The following is a 13,804-nucleotide window of genomic DNA, read 5'->3' on the forward strand; positions in this document are numbered from 1 at the left end:
TGTCCGTGTCTCCTCGGGAGGACTGCCAATAAAGTTTTTCCTCTTTTCGCTCTTAGGCTCACTCCTTCTCGTTAAGTATCGCGAGATCCGGCGGCGAGGCGACCATGGCGGCGGCGTTTGAAGCCCCAGCGGCCTTAGCGACGGTGGAGGCCGCTATGCCGGCGGAGGCTGCTATGCCGGCGGAGCGTGTGGCCTCACAGCTCGTGGCCTCGGAGCCATTCTCCGGGCCGGTGCGGGGCCTGCGGACGGCTCACGACGTCAGCGGCCCACGGACCCGCACGGGGGACGTGCTGCTGGCGGAGCCGGCCGACTTCGAGTCACTGCTGCTGTCGCGGCCCGTGCTGGAGGGGCTGCGCGCCGCTGGCTTCGAGAGGCCCTCGCCGGTGCAGCTCAAGGCCATCCCTCTGGGGCGCTGTGGGCTCGGTGAGGGCGGGGACCGTGCTCCTGCCGGGAGGGTCCGGGAGGAGCCCCAGGGCGGCCGCCGGTGCAGGCCTCTGCCTGCGGCCAGGCGCTGTGCGCCTTCGAGCCTCAGTTTCCTCTCTTGTAAAACAGAGGCCCGGTGTTCATTTGGAAGATGGTTACTGCCCTTTGCACGGTGACCGGTGGCTCTCAGTCCCAGAAGATGAACGGTGGAGGTTCAGGGAAGAGGCATGTTTCTGGATATGACCTCATGCGTTTTTGAACTAAAAACGAAGGCGCCATCTGGGTCCTCTTTGGAGACCCTTCTGGTTCCTTGATTTCTTGTTGGTATCTGAGCTTTTTTTAGTCAGTACTGGCTAGTGATATATGTGCATGTATATGTATATATGTGCATACAGATGTATATATGTATATATACATTTTATTACTTACTCATTTATTTTTCCTCCTCAGATTTAATTGTTCAAGCCAAATCTGGCACTGGGAAAACCTGTGTGTTCTCTACCATTGCTTTGGACTCGCTTGTTCTTGAAAACCTGAGTACCCAGGTGAGTGTAGCTCTGAGAACCCAGAGGAGGAGGGTATGTAATGTGGATTTTATCACAGGTTGGATGCAGTACGAGTAGCTCCTGAGAGACAGAAGAGATGAATTTGATGAGTGAATTTGATGAATGATTGAGTTAAGCCATATGTAGAGTATAGACCTAAAGTAGACATTAAAACTGTTGAGCGGCTTGGTGGTGTGGATGGTGACCAAGGATTTGTCATGAGCGTTAGAAGTTTGGAAGTTTCTGTTACTGCATCTTAAATAGATTGTCTGCCATGGGTGTCAATTTTTTCATTACCTGAAAATACAGGTAGTTCTTTATTCTTTTACTTGCTGACTCAGTTGTAGGATTTAGTATTTGGCGTGACTGATGGTAACATGGTGCTCTGGCTATTGCTGGTAACTGCAGGTGATTCTTAGAACCTCTGTGAGTGTGTCCTATTGATCTCCCATCTTCTAGGTTCTCTTGGAGTAGATCTAAAGATGGCCGTACCCAAATTAATAAGAGATTTAGTTTTGGGGTTCGTCTCTTCAACAAAGTTTGGCTCTGCCCATGTTATGTATAAATAGTATGCCAGTATATCCATATCCAAAGGCTTTTGAGTCTTACAACCACCAAATTCTGGGTTATGCACATAGGAAATCCTTCGGCTTCCCAAGGACCTAAGCTATTCTACTTGTGAATTTGAGATGTATTCGAGATTTTGGCTTCTGACAATTTGGCAGTAGGTGAAATGCCAAAACGCTGAATAAGTTCCATAAACCAAATTTGTCAGATCTTTGTGTTCTCAAAATAATACATATTCATTTTTGAAAATTGGAAAATTCAGAAAAGAAAGAAGTACCAAAGAAACGGCACATAGTCTTTACCTACTTAGAAAGAAACTGCTGTTAACTGTTTTGGCATATTTTATTCTAGGTTTTTGTTTTTGTTTTTTGTTTTTTTTAAGGAACTTTTTTCTTCCCATAGCTGAGAACTTGTCATTTTACCTTGTCCTTCGGTTGATAGTTACATTGCAGAGTTCTCACTCTGAGTCTCAAGGCTCCTTTTTCATGGACCTAGATAGCTGACCCTGATTTGGTCCAGTGACATGGCCTCCCTGCTGTTCTTCTAGTACACTAAGAACATTACTGTCATAAGGTCTTTACATTTGCTTTGTTTTCTTCTTGAGAACAGTTCCCCAGGTGTCACGTAGCTAGCTCTAGTCTATGGTGTACCTTTAGGTCTCTGCTCAAATGTTACTCTCTTAATGGCCTAGATTGCCCCATTTAAAATAACTCCTTTCCTTCCTTGTCACTTCTCTCTTTTCCCTGTTTGATTTTTTTAATAGCACTTTTCATTGTATGTCATAATTTATGTATGTTTGATTATTGTGTATCTTCTTACACAGAATGAAAGTGCCATGAGAACAAGGACTGTGTATTATTTCTTGTTTTAAAGATTTTATTCATTTATTTGAGAGAGAGAGAGCATGAGTCATGGGGAGGAGGCAGAGGGAGAGGAAGAAACAGACTCCCCACTGAGCAGGGAGCCTGATGTGGGGCTTGATCCCAGGACCCTGAGATCATGACTTGAGTCCAGGGCAGACACTTAACTGACTGAGCCACCCAGCTCCCCTGGACTGTCTATTGTTGACCATTGATTCTACAGCAACTTACATGTTGCTTAGTACGTAAAGTAGGTTTTTGTTTAATATTTGCTGAATGAACACATAAGTGAATGAATGGAATAGCTTCCCTTGTCTATAAAAACCCATCATTAAAATGATCGTTTAAATGAAAAATAGCTTACTGCAGTATGAATGTGCCAATCACATGTACCTCTTCCACTGACTTGTTAAAGGTATATATATTTTATGCTTTTTTAGATTTTGATCTTGGCTCCTACAAGAGAAATTGCTGTACAGATACATTCTGTTATTACAGCTATTGGAATAAAAATGGAAGGCTTAGAGTGTCATGTCTTTATTGGAGGGACTCCATTATCACAAGACAAAACCAGACTTAAAAAGTGTCATATTGCTGTTGGCTCTCCTGGTAAGATATCACCCTGTTCATAACTGGGGCTTTTAAGGAACTGAACACTTTTCATTTCATAGAAGTGATATAATTAAGGTAAGAATATGGGACTCTTTAATAAATATGATAATTATTTTTAATATTATAAATGAAGAGGCTTAGACCAGTAAGATACAGACACATGACTGGATTACCAACAGAACTTATGAAATTTCCATTCCGAAGGATGTTTAAGCACATGTATAGAATTGGCTTCTGAGAAGAGGAGGAATGAAATGATTTTCACGAAGCCTTTCTAAGCCATGGATTGGGATTCTTTGCTTCTCTATTAATCATTCATTCACGAATCACTCATATCAGAATTTAGTATTCAGGGTCTTAGCATTCAAGTCTTTTGATGGGAACAGTGTTATGATCCATACTTATTGGTGGTGAAATGTGAGAAAAAATAATGGATTTAGCCAAGATCAGAACTCAATTTCTGATTTGTGGTTTAGTGTTTAAATATGTAATAATGAGGGTCGGGTCAAGAAGGTCAGCAGTATAACCTGTGAGTAAGTAGGGTAACAATATTGGCTGAGATTTGCACACATTTAGTGCCTCTTAAATATTTCAATATGCTTTTTTCTGGAATTTAGGCAGAATTAAACAACTGATAGAACTTGACTACTTGAATCCAGGCAGTATACGTCTGTTTATTCTTGATGAAGCAGATAAGCTTTTAGAAGAAGGCAGCTTCCAGGAGCAAATAAAGTAAGAGAAATAACTTGCTTGACTATTAAAATGGTGTCCTAAAGTGTCTCTTTTTAGCTTTTCCAGGTGGTAGTTAACTGTGATTGGTTTCCATGGTGTGTATTTCTCTTCTGTTTCACAGCTGGATTTATTCTTCCTTGCCTGCCAGTAAACAGATGTTGGCAGTATCAGCTACCTACCCTGAATTTTTGGCTAATGCTTTGACAAAGTACATGAGAGATCCCACTTTTGTAAGACTAAATTCCAGTGATCCAAGTCTCATAGGTGAGTATAGGTATATTGGATACTTAGATTCCTGGTTTGTGATATTCTGGATCTTTTCCATGCCTAGTTGACTGTTGCTTTCATATTTACTATTAGGATATAGCAAATATGTTTGTTTTAATAGAAGACTCTTGACTTCTTTTTAGGTTTGAAGCAATATTACAAAATTGTCAATTCATACCCGTTGGCCCATAAGATTTTTGAGGAAAAGGCTCAGCATTTACAGGAACTGTTCAGCAGAATTCCATTTAATCAAGCCTTAGTCTTTTCTAATTTGCACAGCAGGTAATGTACCTTAAGGGGTCACCTGGGGTACTGGTGAAATAAAAGGTGTTAGGGTTGTATTTATAAAATTATAACCCTCTATGTTACTTTTCATAGAGCACAACATTTGGCAGATATCCTTTCCTCTAAAGGCTTTCCTGCTGAGTGCATTTCAGGTAAGTTCAGCTTTTACTTTAATCAGTGTTTAGTATTTTGACTTGAAGCCTGTCCAAAGTCAGGAGGAAGAAATAGTACTTCGTGAGTTGCCTTATAAATGTGAGGTTACACTGAGTCTTCAGAGTAAAGGAAGTTCCAGGTGAATTTTATGTTGGGATTTGATGTAGTGGTATTCTTGTTCTTCAAGAAATAGCTTGGTATATAATATGAAATTAGAAAATTGGGATGAATTGTCCATGAAGAACTTAATAATTTTATAAAGTTTGTCTTTGTCATCTTCAGAGAAAAATAGATTGCTTCTTTCTGTAATCATTGTAAAAATGCTAAGAACTGCTCCTTAATTAACTGCTTTAAGGTCTTGTGGAAGGCAAAGATGAATTTTTTTTAAAGATTTTATTTATTTATTTGACAGAGATCACAAGTAGGTGGAGAGGCAGGCAGAGTGGGTGAGGGGAAGCAGGCTCCCGCTGAGCAGGGAGCCTGATGCGGGGCTCAATCCCAGGACCCTGGGATCATGACCAGAACCAAAGGCAGAGGCCTATTAACCCACTGAGCCACCCAGGCACCCCTTAAGACTTTATTCTTTTTTTTTAAGATTTTTATTTTTTTATTTGACAGAGATCACAAGTAGGCAGAGAGGCAGGCAGTGAGAGAGAGGGGGAAGCAGTGAGAGAGAGGGGGAAGCAGTGAGAGAGAAGGGGAAGCAGGCTCCCCACCGAGCAGAGAACCCAGTGTGGGGCTCTATCCCAGGACCCTGGGATCATGACCTGAGCTGAAGGCAGAGGCTTTAACCCACTGAGCCACCCAGGTGCCCCGTTAAGTTTTTATTCTTAAGTAATTTCTGTATCCAATGTAGGGCTCAGATTGAAAGCCCTGAGATCAAGAGTTTTATGCTCTATCCACCGAGCCAGCTGGGTGCCCAAGAGGATTCATTTTTGACACAAAGCTAAATTATTACTGCTGACCTAATAGGAATGAAAGATTTAAAGGAATTTTTGATCAGTGGGATCCTTTTTAGAGTTTTCATTGATAGCTTAGTTTTTAACCTGTTAGCCTAAGATTGTCTAGTCATTATGTGTCATGAGATATTGGGGAGAATGTTCTCTAAAGGACAATATTTTGACCATAGATCATACATCTAAACTAAATTTATAAACAGCTGATTATAGCAATTTTATTTTCCTAAGAATTATTCTACTTCATATGTAACTTTGCAGATATAATATTATATCTGCAGGCGTAACCTAGTCACCATTTAAAATTAATTTTTGAATTTCAAGTTGCCTGCCTTACCAGATTTTAAAAGATTCTGACTAGTTCTTAACCTAGAATTGCATATAAGGAGAAAATTAACTTCGGTTGGTGTATTTTTCAAGTGTTAAGACTGGTAGTTACAATTTGTGCTTTTTGTGGATTTGATAAATATGTGTTAGCTTGTTCTTATATGACTTTCTTTTGGGGTGTTTTTAGGCAACATGAATCAGAATCAGCGTCTTGATGCTATGGCCAAACTGAAGCAGTTTCATTGCAGAGTCCTCATTTCCACAGATTTGGTAAATTACCTTTTCAGTTTGGGTGACTACGCCATCTTGACTTGGGCTCTTTTATCAGATGCACAGGTTTCATTTATTATTTTATGTGGGTGTATCTGGTAAGAATATCAGAAGGGAATTTTCTTTCCAGTGCTGGGGAATTTGCTTTCTTCAAAGTCTTTTGTATTTTCATCTTTATTCTTGAAACTCGTCATTAGAAATGAATTCCCTTTGCTCCTGATCATCCTCCTTTTCTTAACTTGGCTGTTGGTTATATCAGAACAGTCGGATGTGTGTTGATGCCAGTGTAGCAGTTAATGCAGACACTTGTTCTCTTCTTCAAGACTTCCCGTGGGATTGATGCTGAGAAGGTGAACCTGGTTGTAAATCTGGATGTACCATTGGATTGGGAGACATACATGCATCGGATTGGCAGAGCTGGCCGTTTTGGTAAAAAAAAAAAATAAGTTTGGCTGCTTTCTTTAGGAGGAAGAATTGTAGACGTGACAGGTGGAGCGTCACTTACGTGAAACTGATCTACTGCATAACATTCCCTCTGCACTTTAGGTACTTTGGGGTTGACAGTGACCTACTGTTGTCGGGGAGAAGAAGAAAATGTGATGATGAAAATCGCCCAGAAATGTAATATCAACCTTCTGCCTTTACCAGGTATATTTTGTCTGTTCATTTTGCTGTCAAAAGAATAATCATATTGGCTATAGGCATAAAAATAATAGCTGATACGGAGTACTTAGGATATTGGGTTCTGTTCAGTATGTTAATTCATTTAATTCTCACCACAGCCCTGTGAAGGGTCTGCTGTTATTACTGACTTTATGTGAATGAGGCTATCAAGGCATTGAGAAGTGAAGTAATTTGCTTAAGTTCTTTTTTTTTTTTTTTTAAAGATTTTATTTGTCAGAGAGAGAGGGAGAGCGAGCACAGGCAGACAGAATGGCAGGCAGAGGCAGAGGGAGAAGCAGGCTCCCTGCCGAGCAAGGAGCCCAATGTGGGACTCGATCCCAGGAAGCTGGGATCATGACCTGAGCCAAAGGCAGCCGCTTAACCAACTGAGCCACCCAGGCGTCCCAATTTGCCTAAGTTCTTATAGCTCATAAGCAACAGGGAGAAGATTGCAAGCTAATTCCTGGCACATGAAAAATGTTTTACTACTGTATTGGCTTCATATTTACTTCATATTTAGCTTGTAACCTTGTAATTTCATTTTATCCTTTTATATAACAGGGCATATATTTTATTACTTTTGTCATTGTAAAGGTAATTCTTGCCATATTCTCCTTCATGACTACAAAGAAGGAGTAGTATCTTTGAATGCTCTTTTGAAAATTTTGAAGTGTTCTCTTTCTTTCCTTTTTAAAAAGTTTATTTATTTATTTATTATTGAATAATCTCCACACCAACATGGGGCTCGAACTCAAGACCCCGAGATCAAGAGTTGCATGCTCTTCTGACTGAGCCAGCCAGGCACCCCTGAAATGTTCTCTTTTGATTTTAGTTAATTATTTGTCAAGCTCATTTTTTTAAGTTCCACCTTGGAGACTGCATGTCTGAAACTATTAATGGTCTCTTGAAAATTTTTAAAAAACTGTCAGGCGGAAATGTGGTTTATTTGCTATGTATGATAATGTATGCAGTGTTATAGGGTTTGTGTATATATACATGTGTATATGGACATATGTGTATGTAAATATATATATAAACATATGTAACATATACATGATCTTGTAGAATATCAGATATATAGTTACTGAATAAATACAGTATGGAATATTTTACTAATTTATATATAACTCCTTTAGTGGTTTTTATAAAGCTAGATTAAGCAGAAGTCTGGGAATGAGTTCTGGCTTTGTAATTACTCATTCTGTGATCTTTTTCCAAATTTCTTTAATTGCTCCAAACTTGTGTTCTGGTTTAGAAAGTACTTGTTTTTAGAAATGGTCTTTAGGTTCTCCGTCAGTTTTAGGACACTATAGTATGTAATTCTATGTGTAAGTCTATTGGTAACCTGTCAAATGATTATAATGTGGAAAAAATAAATTGAAAATTGGTATAAGAGGGTTAAGACTTTTGGTGTAGGATTCAGTATCATAGCTTCTAGTGATAAAAAGAAAATTTGCCTTTGGATACTGGAAAAGGACACATGTGGATCTTTTTTAGTGTTCATAGAGCCCTGAAATCATAAGAAAGTATATTTGTGGTATTAGATTTATATTGGAGTGGGAACTTGTAAGACAGTAGACTGCTCAGATGAAGTACCTGTGGCAGGAGTGGGAGAGAAATTGGCCTGTTTGTTAGGTATGGGCAAGCAAGGGCTATCACCTTAGCGGGAGTCAGAGGGTCTGTTCAGCCAGGGTTCAGGAGCCCCAGCTGAGGGATTAGGTTGTGGGTACATACACGTGAGCACCAGTAGCAACAACAAACCAGCAAGACTTCTGTAACTCAGGTCTCTATGTTTTGTCTGCCTAAGATGAAAACTGATCACATTTTGGGAAGGTCAGAGTATGTAGGTAGGAGCAAATTGTCCCACCTGGGTGGAATAGGAAATTCAGAGAACTATAGCTGGCAATTTTTTTTTTTTTTTTTAAAAACTCAAGACGTGCCATTGAGACCATAGATCTTTTTTGCAGTCATCTAACTTTTTCCCTTCTAGAGATTTTTCTTCACTGTTGGGGGCAGTGATTTCTTCCTGTTGGGAGTATAGAGTGGCGGATTTACTTGGGTGCGAAGTTGTAGTTTTACTGTTTCCCAGCTGACAAGCTTTGGGGAGCATAATCCCTTTTCTAATATCTTGTTTTGTTGTCAGCATTACTGAGATAAAAGGGAGGAGTTGGGAGAATTGTTGCAGACTTGAACCTTACTCCTAGCCCAAGTTCTTTTTGAGTGGGAGGTATGGGGAGATGTTGCTTGTGGGTTTGGGATGGGTCTTGCATATTTGGGGGCATATTTCTTTACTGCAAGGATTATTTTAGGTCTTTTGAAATACTAATATAATGTACTCCTTAAGCTTCTCAGTATATTATTAGTATATTTTATTTCTTAACCTTATTTGACCATGGAAGGCTTTAGGAAGTCATTCAAAAATTGCTGGTCTAGATTTGCAGCTCAAAATTTTAAAGTATTCTGTTGTTCCTTTTATGTAGATCCCATTCCTTCTGGTCTAATGGAAGAATGTTTGGATTGGGACGTGGAGGTTAAAGCAGCTATGCATACGTATGGCTTAGCAAGTGTACCTACCCAGCCCTTAAAAAAGCAGATCCAAAAAGTGGAGAGAACCTTTCAAACTCAGAAAGCTCATGGTAACCACATGGCTTCATCTAGAAATACTTCTGTATCTTCACCAGTAGTCAAATCAAAAAATAATACTAAACAGAAGCTTCCTGTGAAAAGCCACTCAGAGTGTAGAATCATAGAAAAAGCAATGTCACCAAAAGAAGTGGGCAGTGGCATACAATTTGAAGAGCCTGTGAAGTCTTCTGTTGAGATCTCTGTTGAAAACACTACTGATCAGCACCAGGTCAAAGAAGCTTTACCTGCGTCACTGCCCCAAATTCCTTGTCTGTCTTCCTTTAAAATCCATCTGCCATGCTCTTTGACTTTTACAGAATTGGTAGAGGATTATGAACACTATATTAAAGAGGGGTTAGAGAAACCTGTGGAAATCATCAGGCATTACACGGGGCCTGGGGATCAGACTGTGAATCCTCAGAATGGTTTTGTAAGAAATAGAATTCCCGAGGAGAGAGTGGCGATACTGGCAAGTAGTAGTCAGTCTGGAGACTCAGAGAGTGACAGCGATTCTTACAGCTCGAGGACTTCTTCCCAGAGCAAAGGAAATAAGTCCTACTTGGGAGGCTCTTCAGATACTCAGCCGAAAGACTCAGAATCCACTCCTGTGGATGGTCATATCTCTTTGGAACAACCTCTGAATGGAAACGACACCCCTAATCCAGCAGAGTATCAAGAATCACCTGGAATCCAGACAAAGACCAGGCATAAAGAGGGGGCTAACCAGAGAGCCAAGCAAAGCCGGAGAAACCCTCCCAGGCGGTCTTCCTATCGTGCACCGGCAGAACCTCAGGATGATGGTTGGTATGACTGCCACAGGGAAACCCATCCGAGTTTTTCGGATGCCTATCAGGATTACGAGGAGTACTGGAGGGCGTACTACAGGGCATGGCAGGAATACTATGCTGCTGCTTCTCAGTCGTATTACTGGAATGCTCAGAGGCATCCAAGCTGGATGGCAGCTTATCACATGAATACCGTTTATCTCCAAGAAATGATGCGGGGCAACCAGTGATTGTAGACAGCACCTCGCACCATCCAGAAATACCAGTGAGTGATACCTTTGGATAGCCAACCTCCTAGGCCTATAGTAGAGTGGCAGTTTTGAGGAATTTGAAAAGTCTTGAGGCTTCCCGCTGGGACACCTCTATTTTTCAGATTGTTTTGACCTACCTGACCAGGTATTTCTTTTTTTTAAAGAAACTTCACAGATCAGATTCTTGAAGGAAAATTTTGGGGACATAGAGCGAAAGGATGGCATTTTCTCTAAACCATTTGAAAAAGAAACATTTAAAAAGACCTATACCAGTGCTTACTTTAAAAAAATAAAAACAGTTGAGATTTTAAAAATAATGTCAAGTTTATGCTGTGGAGTTCTTGACAAAAGGCTTGGACTGTATTTCCATAGAAGTGTGTTCTTGTAGAAATTTGTAGCATGATAGATCAAAAAATCCCCTCGCCTTTTATGTTTAGGCAGGAAGGACTAAATACTGCTTCAGACTTTCCCAAAGGTACTTTCCTGCTTTTTGCTTCCAGTAAAAATATGTTACCAGTGAAATCGCAAACTTAACCAAATGTTTATTGACATGTTTATTGTTCATCTTTTGAATGTCTTTTAAGATTGTGAAAGCTGTCTATGTTTTTACTGTGTATTAAATAGCTCAGGATCATCAGTGATTGTCTTATTTTTCTTTTTTTTTTTTTAAGATTTTATTTATTTATTTGACAGAGATCACAAGTAGGGGAAGAGGCAGGCAGAGAGAGACGGGGGGAAGCAGGCTTTCTGCTGAGCAGAGAGCCCGATACAGGGCTCGATCCCAGGTCTCTGGGATCATGTCCTGAGCTCAAGGCAGAGGCTTTAACTCACTGAGCCACCCAGGTGCCCCTTATTTTTGTTTCTTAAGAAAAGGAGTAACTCGTACTCTTTGTTGGTTCTTGGACCCTTTTATGATTGAGATGAAAGCTATAGATTCGAAGAGTTCCATTCTGTAAACAGGAACTGTATGTGTAAGAGGTTCGTAGACCCTCTCAAGCCCATGTATGGAAGCCAGCCAGGTTAAGAACTGCACTACTCTGCTGGGAGGCTAAGGGAAAGTTCTAGCTCTTTAAGTATTTTTCGGAAGCTTGAATTCATTCTGTTCAAACTCTTCGCACAGTGTGTCCTAATCTTGTCTTCTAAAATTTCCCCAGTTTTTACTTTTAATGTTTTTAATTTAAATTTTCTCCCAGTTTTTACTTTTAATGACACCCAGTGGGGAACATCTCATTCTTCTGAGATGATGCATCTATAAATTACAAGTTAGAAAATAAATATGATTGGAAGTTACAGCAGTTCCCCCTTATCTGGGAATCTGCTTTCTGCGATTTCAGTTACCCCCTAGTCAACTGTGGTCTAGAAGGAGACGATCCTTTTGACATATTGTCAGGCTGGTAGTAGCCTAATGTTACGTCACAATGCCTGTATCCTTCATCACATGGACATGCTATCATCCCAGCATCACAAGAAGAAAGGTGAGTACAGTACAGCAAGATTTTGAGAGACCAGTCATGTAACTTGTAGTATGTTGTGATCTATTATTACTGTTAATCTCTTACTGGGCCTCATTTATCAACTGAACTTTATTATATACGTGTATATATATATGTATATATTTATATACAGGAAAAAATGTGGGTATATATAGGATTTGGTATCATCTATAGTTTCAGGCAAGGTCCACTGGGGACCTTGAAACATATTCTCTGTGGATGAGAGGGGCCAACTGTACACATTCTTTCATTCCCTCTCTGGGGCAATCCTTTCATGATTATGTATTTGGGTCCCAAACCTTTTTGTGAACTGGATTTGTGGTAAGAGAACCTGTTAACAGATAGAAACATATTTACTTTTTAAAAGGAAAGTTCTTTCCTGTATACATACTTAGCTAGGCAGTACAAACATTTACTCCCAGGGCTGTCCACAAACATCCATGGCCATTGTCATTTACTGTCCACCACTCATCTAAGCACCCCCCTGAACTCCCGTTTCACTTGGATTCCAGTCATCCAGGTTGGACAATGGTAGGCTTTACTTACACGTTTCTGTACTGTACATGTATTGCTAAGTTAGAATGAATTAGATTAACTCTGTAAATAGCAAATCCATAATTAGGTCCAGCATATCATTAAGAGGTAGAGACTTTAATTACACACATTTCAGTAAGATCCTGTTGCTATATATTTGAACTTCCCTCTTTTCTTCTACCCTTTCCCCCACACTACAGCCAAGTTCACAGTCTGTCATGGCTAGGGGATTTTAATTAGGATACTGCTGCATCTTAATTAGAGATGAGGTTACCCATTAGTCTTGAAATTAATTAGATTCTCTCTTTAGGTCTCTTTGTCATATATTGTGTTTGCTTTTTTCTTTTTACTAGAAAAATAAGCTGGAAGTGAGGACACATATAACAGGAAAATGACAGCTTCATTTTCCATAAGCATTTCCTTGGAAAATTTCAGCCATTCCCATCCCAGAGAAGGGTGGCTATGGAAGGAACCTGCCGCTATTTGTGCATGATTCTATGAAAGACTTTTTTGTTTAGAATTGGCAGTTGAGGTGCCTGTTTCTGTCACCTGCTAAGAACCATAGATAGGTTTTAGGTAAATTCGCTTGTGAATGCTTTCTGATGTAGTGGAAAGAGTATTTGTCCTGGTGGAGGCTTTGCTGTTGCCTCCTTTATCTTCTACCTGTCATATGACCTCTCAGGGTCTAGTTTTCTCATCAATTAAATGAGGGAGCTGGACTAGATTTTTAGGTTCCCTCCCAGTTTCCAAGACTTAATTATATGACTAATAAGAGAAAATCTAGTTAGGGAAGGGAATAGTCATTTCATGAATATAGAGTACCTTTATAAATTCAGGTGATTTGGATAAAGGCCAGTGTGAATCGGTTTTAACGTCTGAGTTCTAGAGTGCTAAACTGTACTGACCACAACAAGTTAAGCTTTAACTTAAATTAGGCTAGCAGTATTAACATGTAGAGAAATCTTGAGGAAACCTGCAGCTGTGGATAATTCTGACTTAGAAGACATTATTTTGCGTAATAAAGTAACAATTTCTAAATTAGCATAAGTATTATAATAATAGAAACATGTGATCTAAATACTAAACCCCTAAATACTAACAACTGAACAGAATTATATTATGTGAAGACCAAATCGTATGAGACAAGGGAATAGTTTGAAGTTTTAGGGTTTTTTTCCCCTCCCCTAAATATAATTAAGTCTGTTAATCTTTCAAAATAAAAGGATACTTTTGATAGTCATTGCTGACCAATGGAACTGGATCCATCACCAGGTTGTTCTCTTGTTTTGGCAGAATATGGTTTTGTGCCTCTGTGAACAAGCACATATGTCCCAGTTAACACTGAGTGCTTTTCAGTTAAAACAAATATGCATTGCTCAGTGCACATCTGGTTTCCAGTTCCTGGGCTCCAGATTGTGTGAGCTGTGGATCCGTAGTGACACCTAGTGGGTGATAA

General features: G+C 39.8%; 1 protein-coding gene across 1 annotated transcript; it reads left to right on the forward strand.

Annotated features, from left to right (window-relative positions):
• The first annotated feature begins 68 nt into the window (after nucleotides 1–68).
• On the forward strand, nucleotides 69–10,958 carry DDX20 (DEAD-box helicase 20). The gene is made up of 11 exons (XM_044238914.1): nucleotides 69–423; nucleotides 874–968; nucleotides 2,836–3,004; nucleotides 3,625–3,739; nucleotides 3,861–4,003; nucleotides 4,150–4,288; nucleotides 4,385–4,443; nucleotides 5,915–5,997; nucleotides 6,321–6,426; nucleotides 6,544–6,645; nucleotides 9,141–10,958. The coding sequence occupies exons 1-11, from the start codon at nucleotides 105–107 to the stop codon at nucleotides 10,298–10,300; spliced, it is 2,490 nt and encodes an 829-aa protein (XP_044094849.1). The 5' UTR covers nucleotides 69–104; the 3' UTR covers nucleotides 10,301–10,958.
• Nucleotides 10,959–13,804: the final 2,846 nt, after the last annotated feature.

Source organism: Neovison vison, chromosome 2 (assembly GCF_020171115.1).
Source record: "Neovison vison isolate M4711 chromosome 2, ASM_NN_V1, whole genome shotgun sequence".
Lineage (NCBI taxonomy): Eukaryota > Metazoa > Chordata > Mammalia > Carnivora > Mustelidae > Neogale > Neogale vison.

Bases quoted from the DNA above. Each gene is read 5' to 3' on its own strand.
- DDX20 (XM_044238914.1), top strand. From the start codon at position 105: ATGGCGGCGGCGTTTGAAGCCCCAGCGGCCTTAGCGACGGTGGAGGCC. The intron at 3,740-3,860 runs GTAAGAGAAATA...TCTGTTTCACAG, and splicing joins AGCTTCCAGGAGCAAATAAA to CTGGATTTATTCTTCCTTGC. The intron at 6,646-9,140 runs GTATATTTTGTC...CCTTTTATGTAG, and splicing joins CAACCTTCTGCCTTTACCAG to ATCCCATTCCTTCTGGTCTA.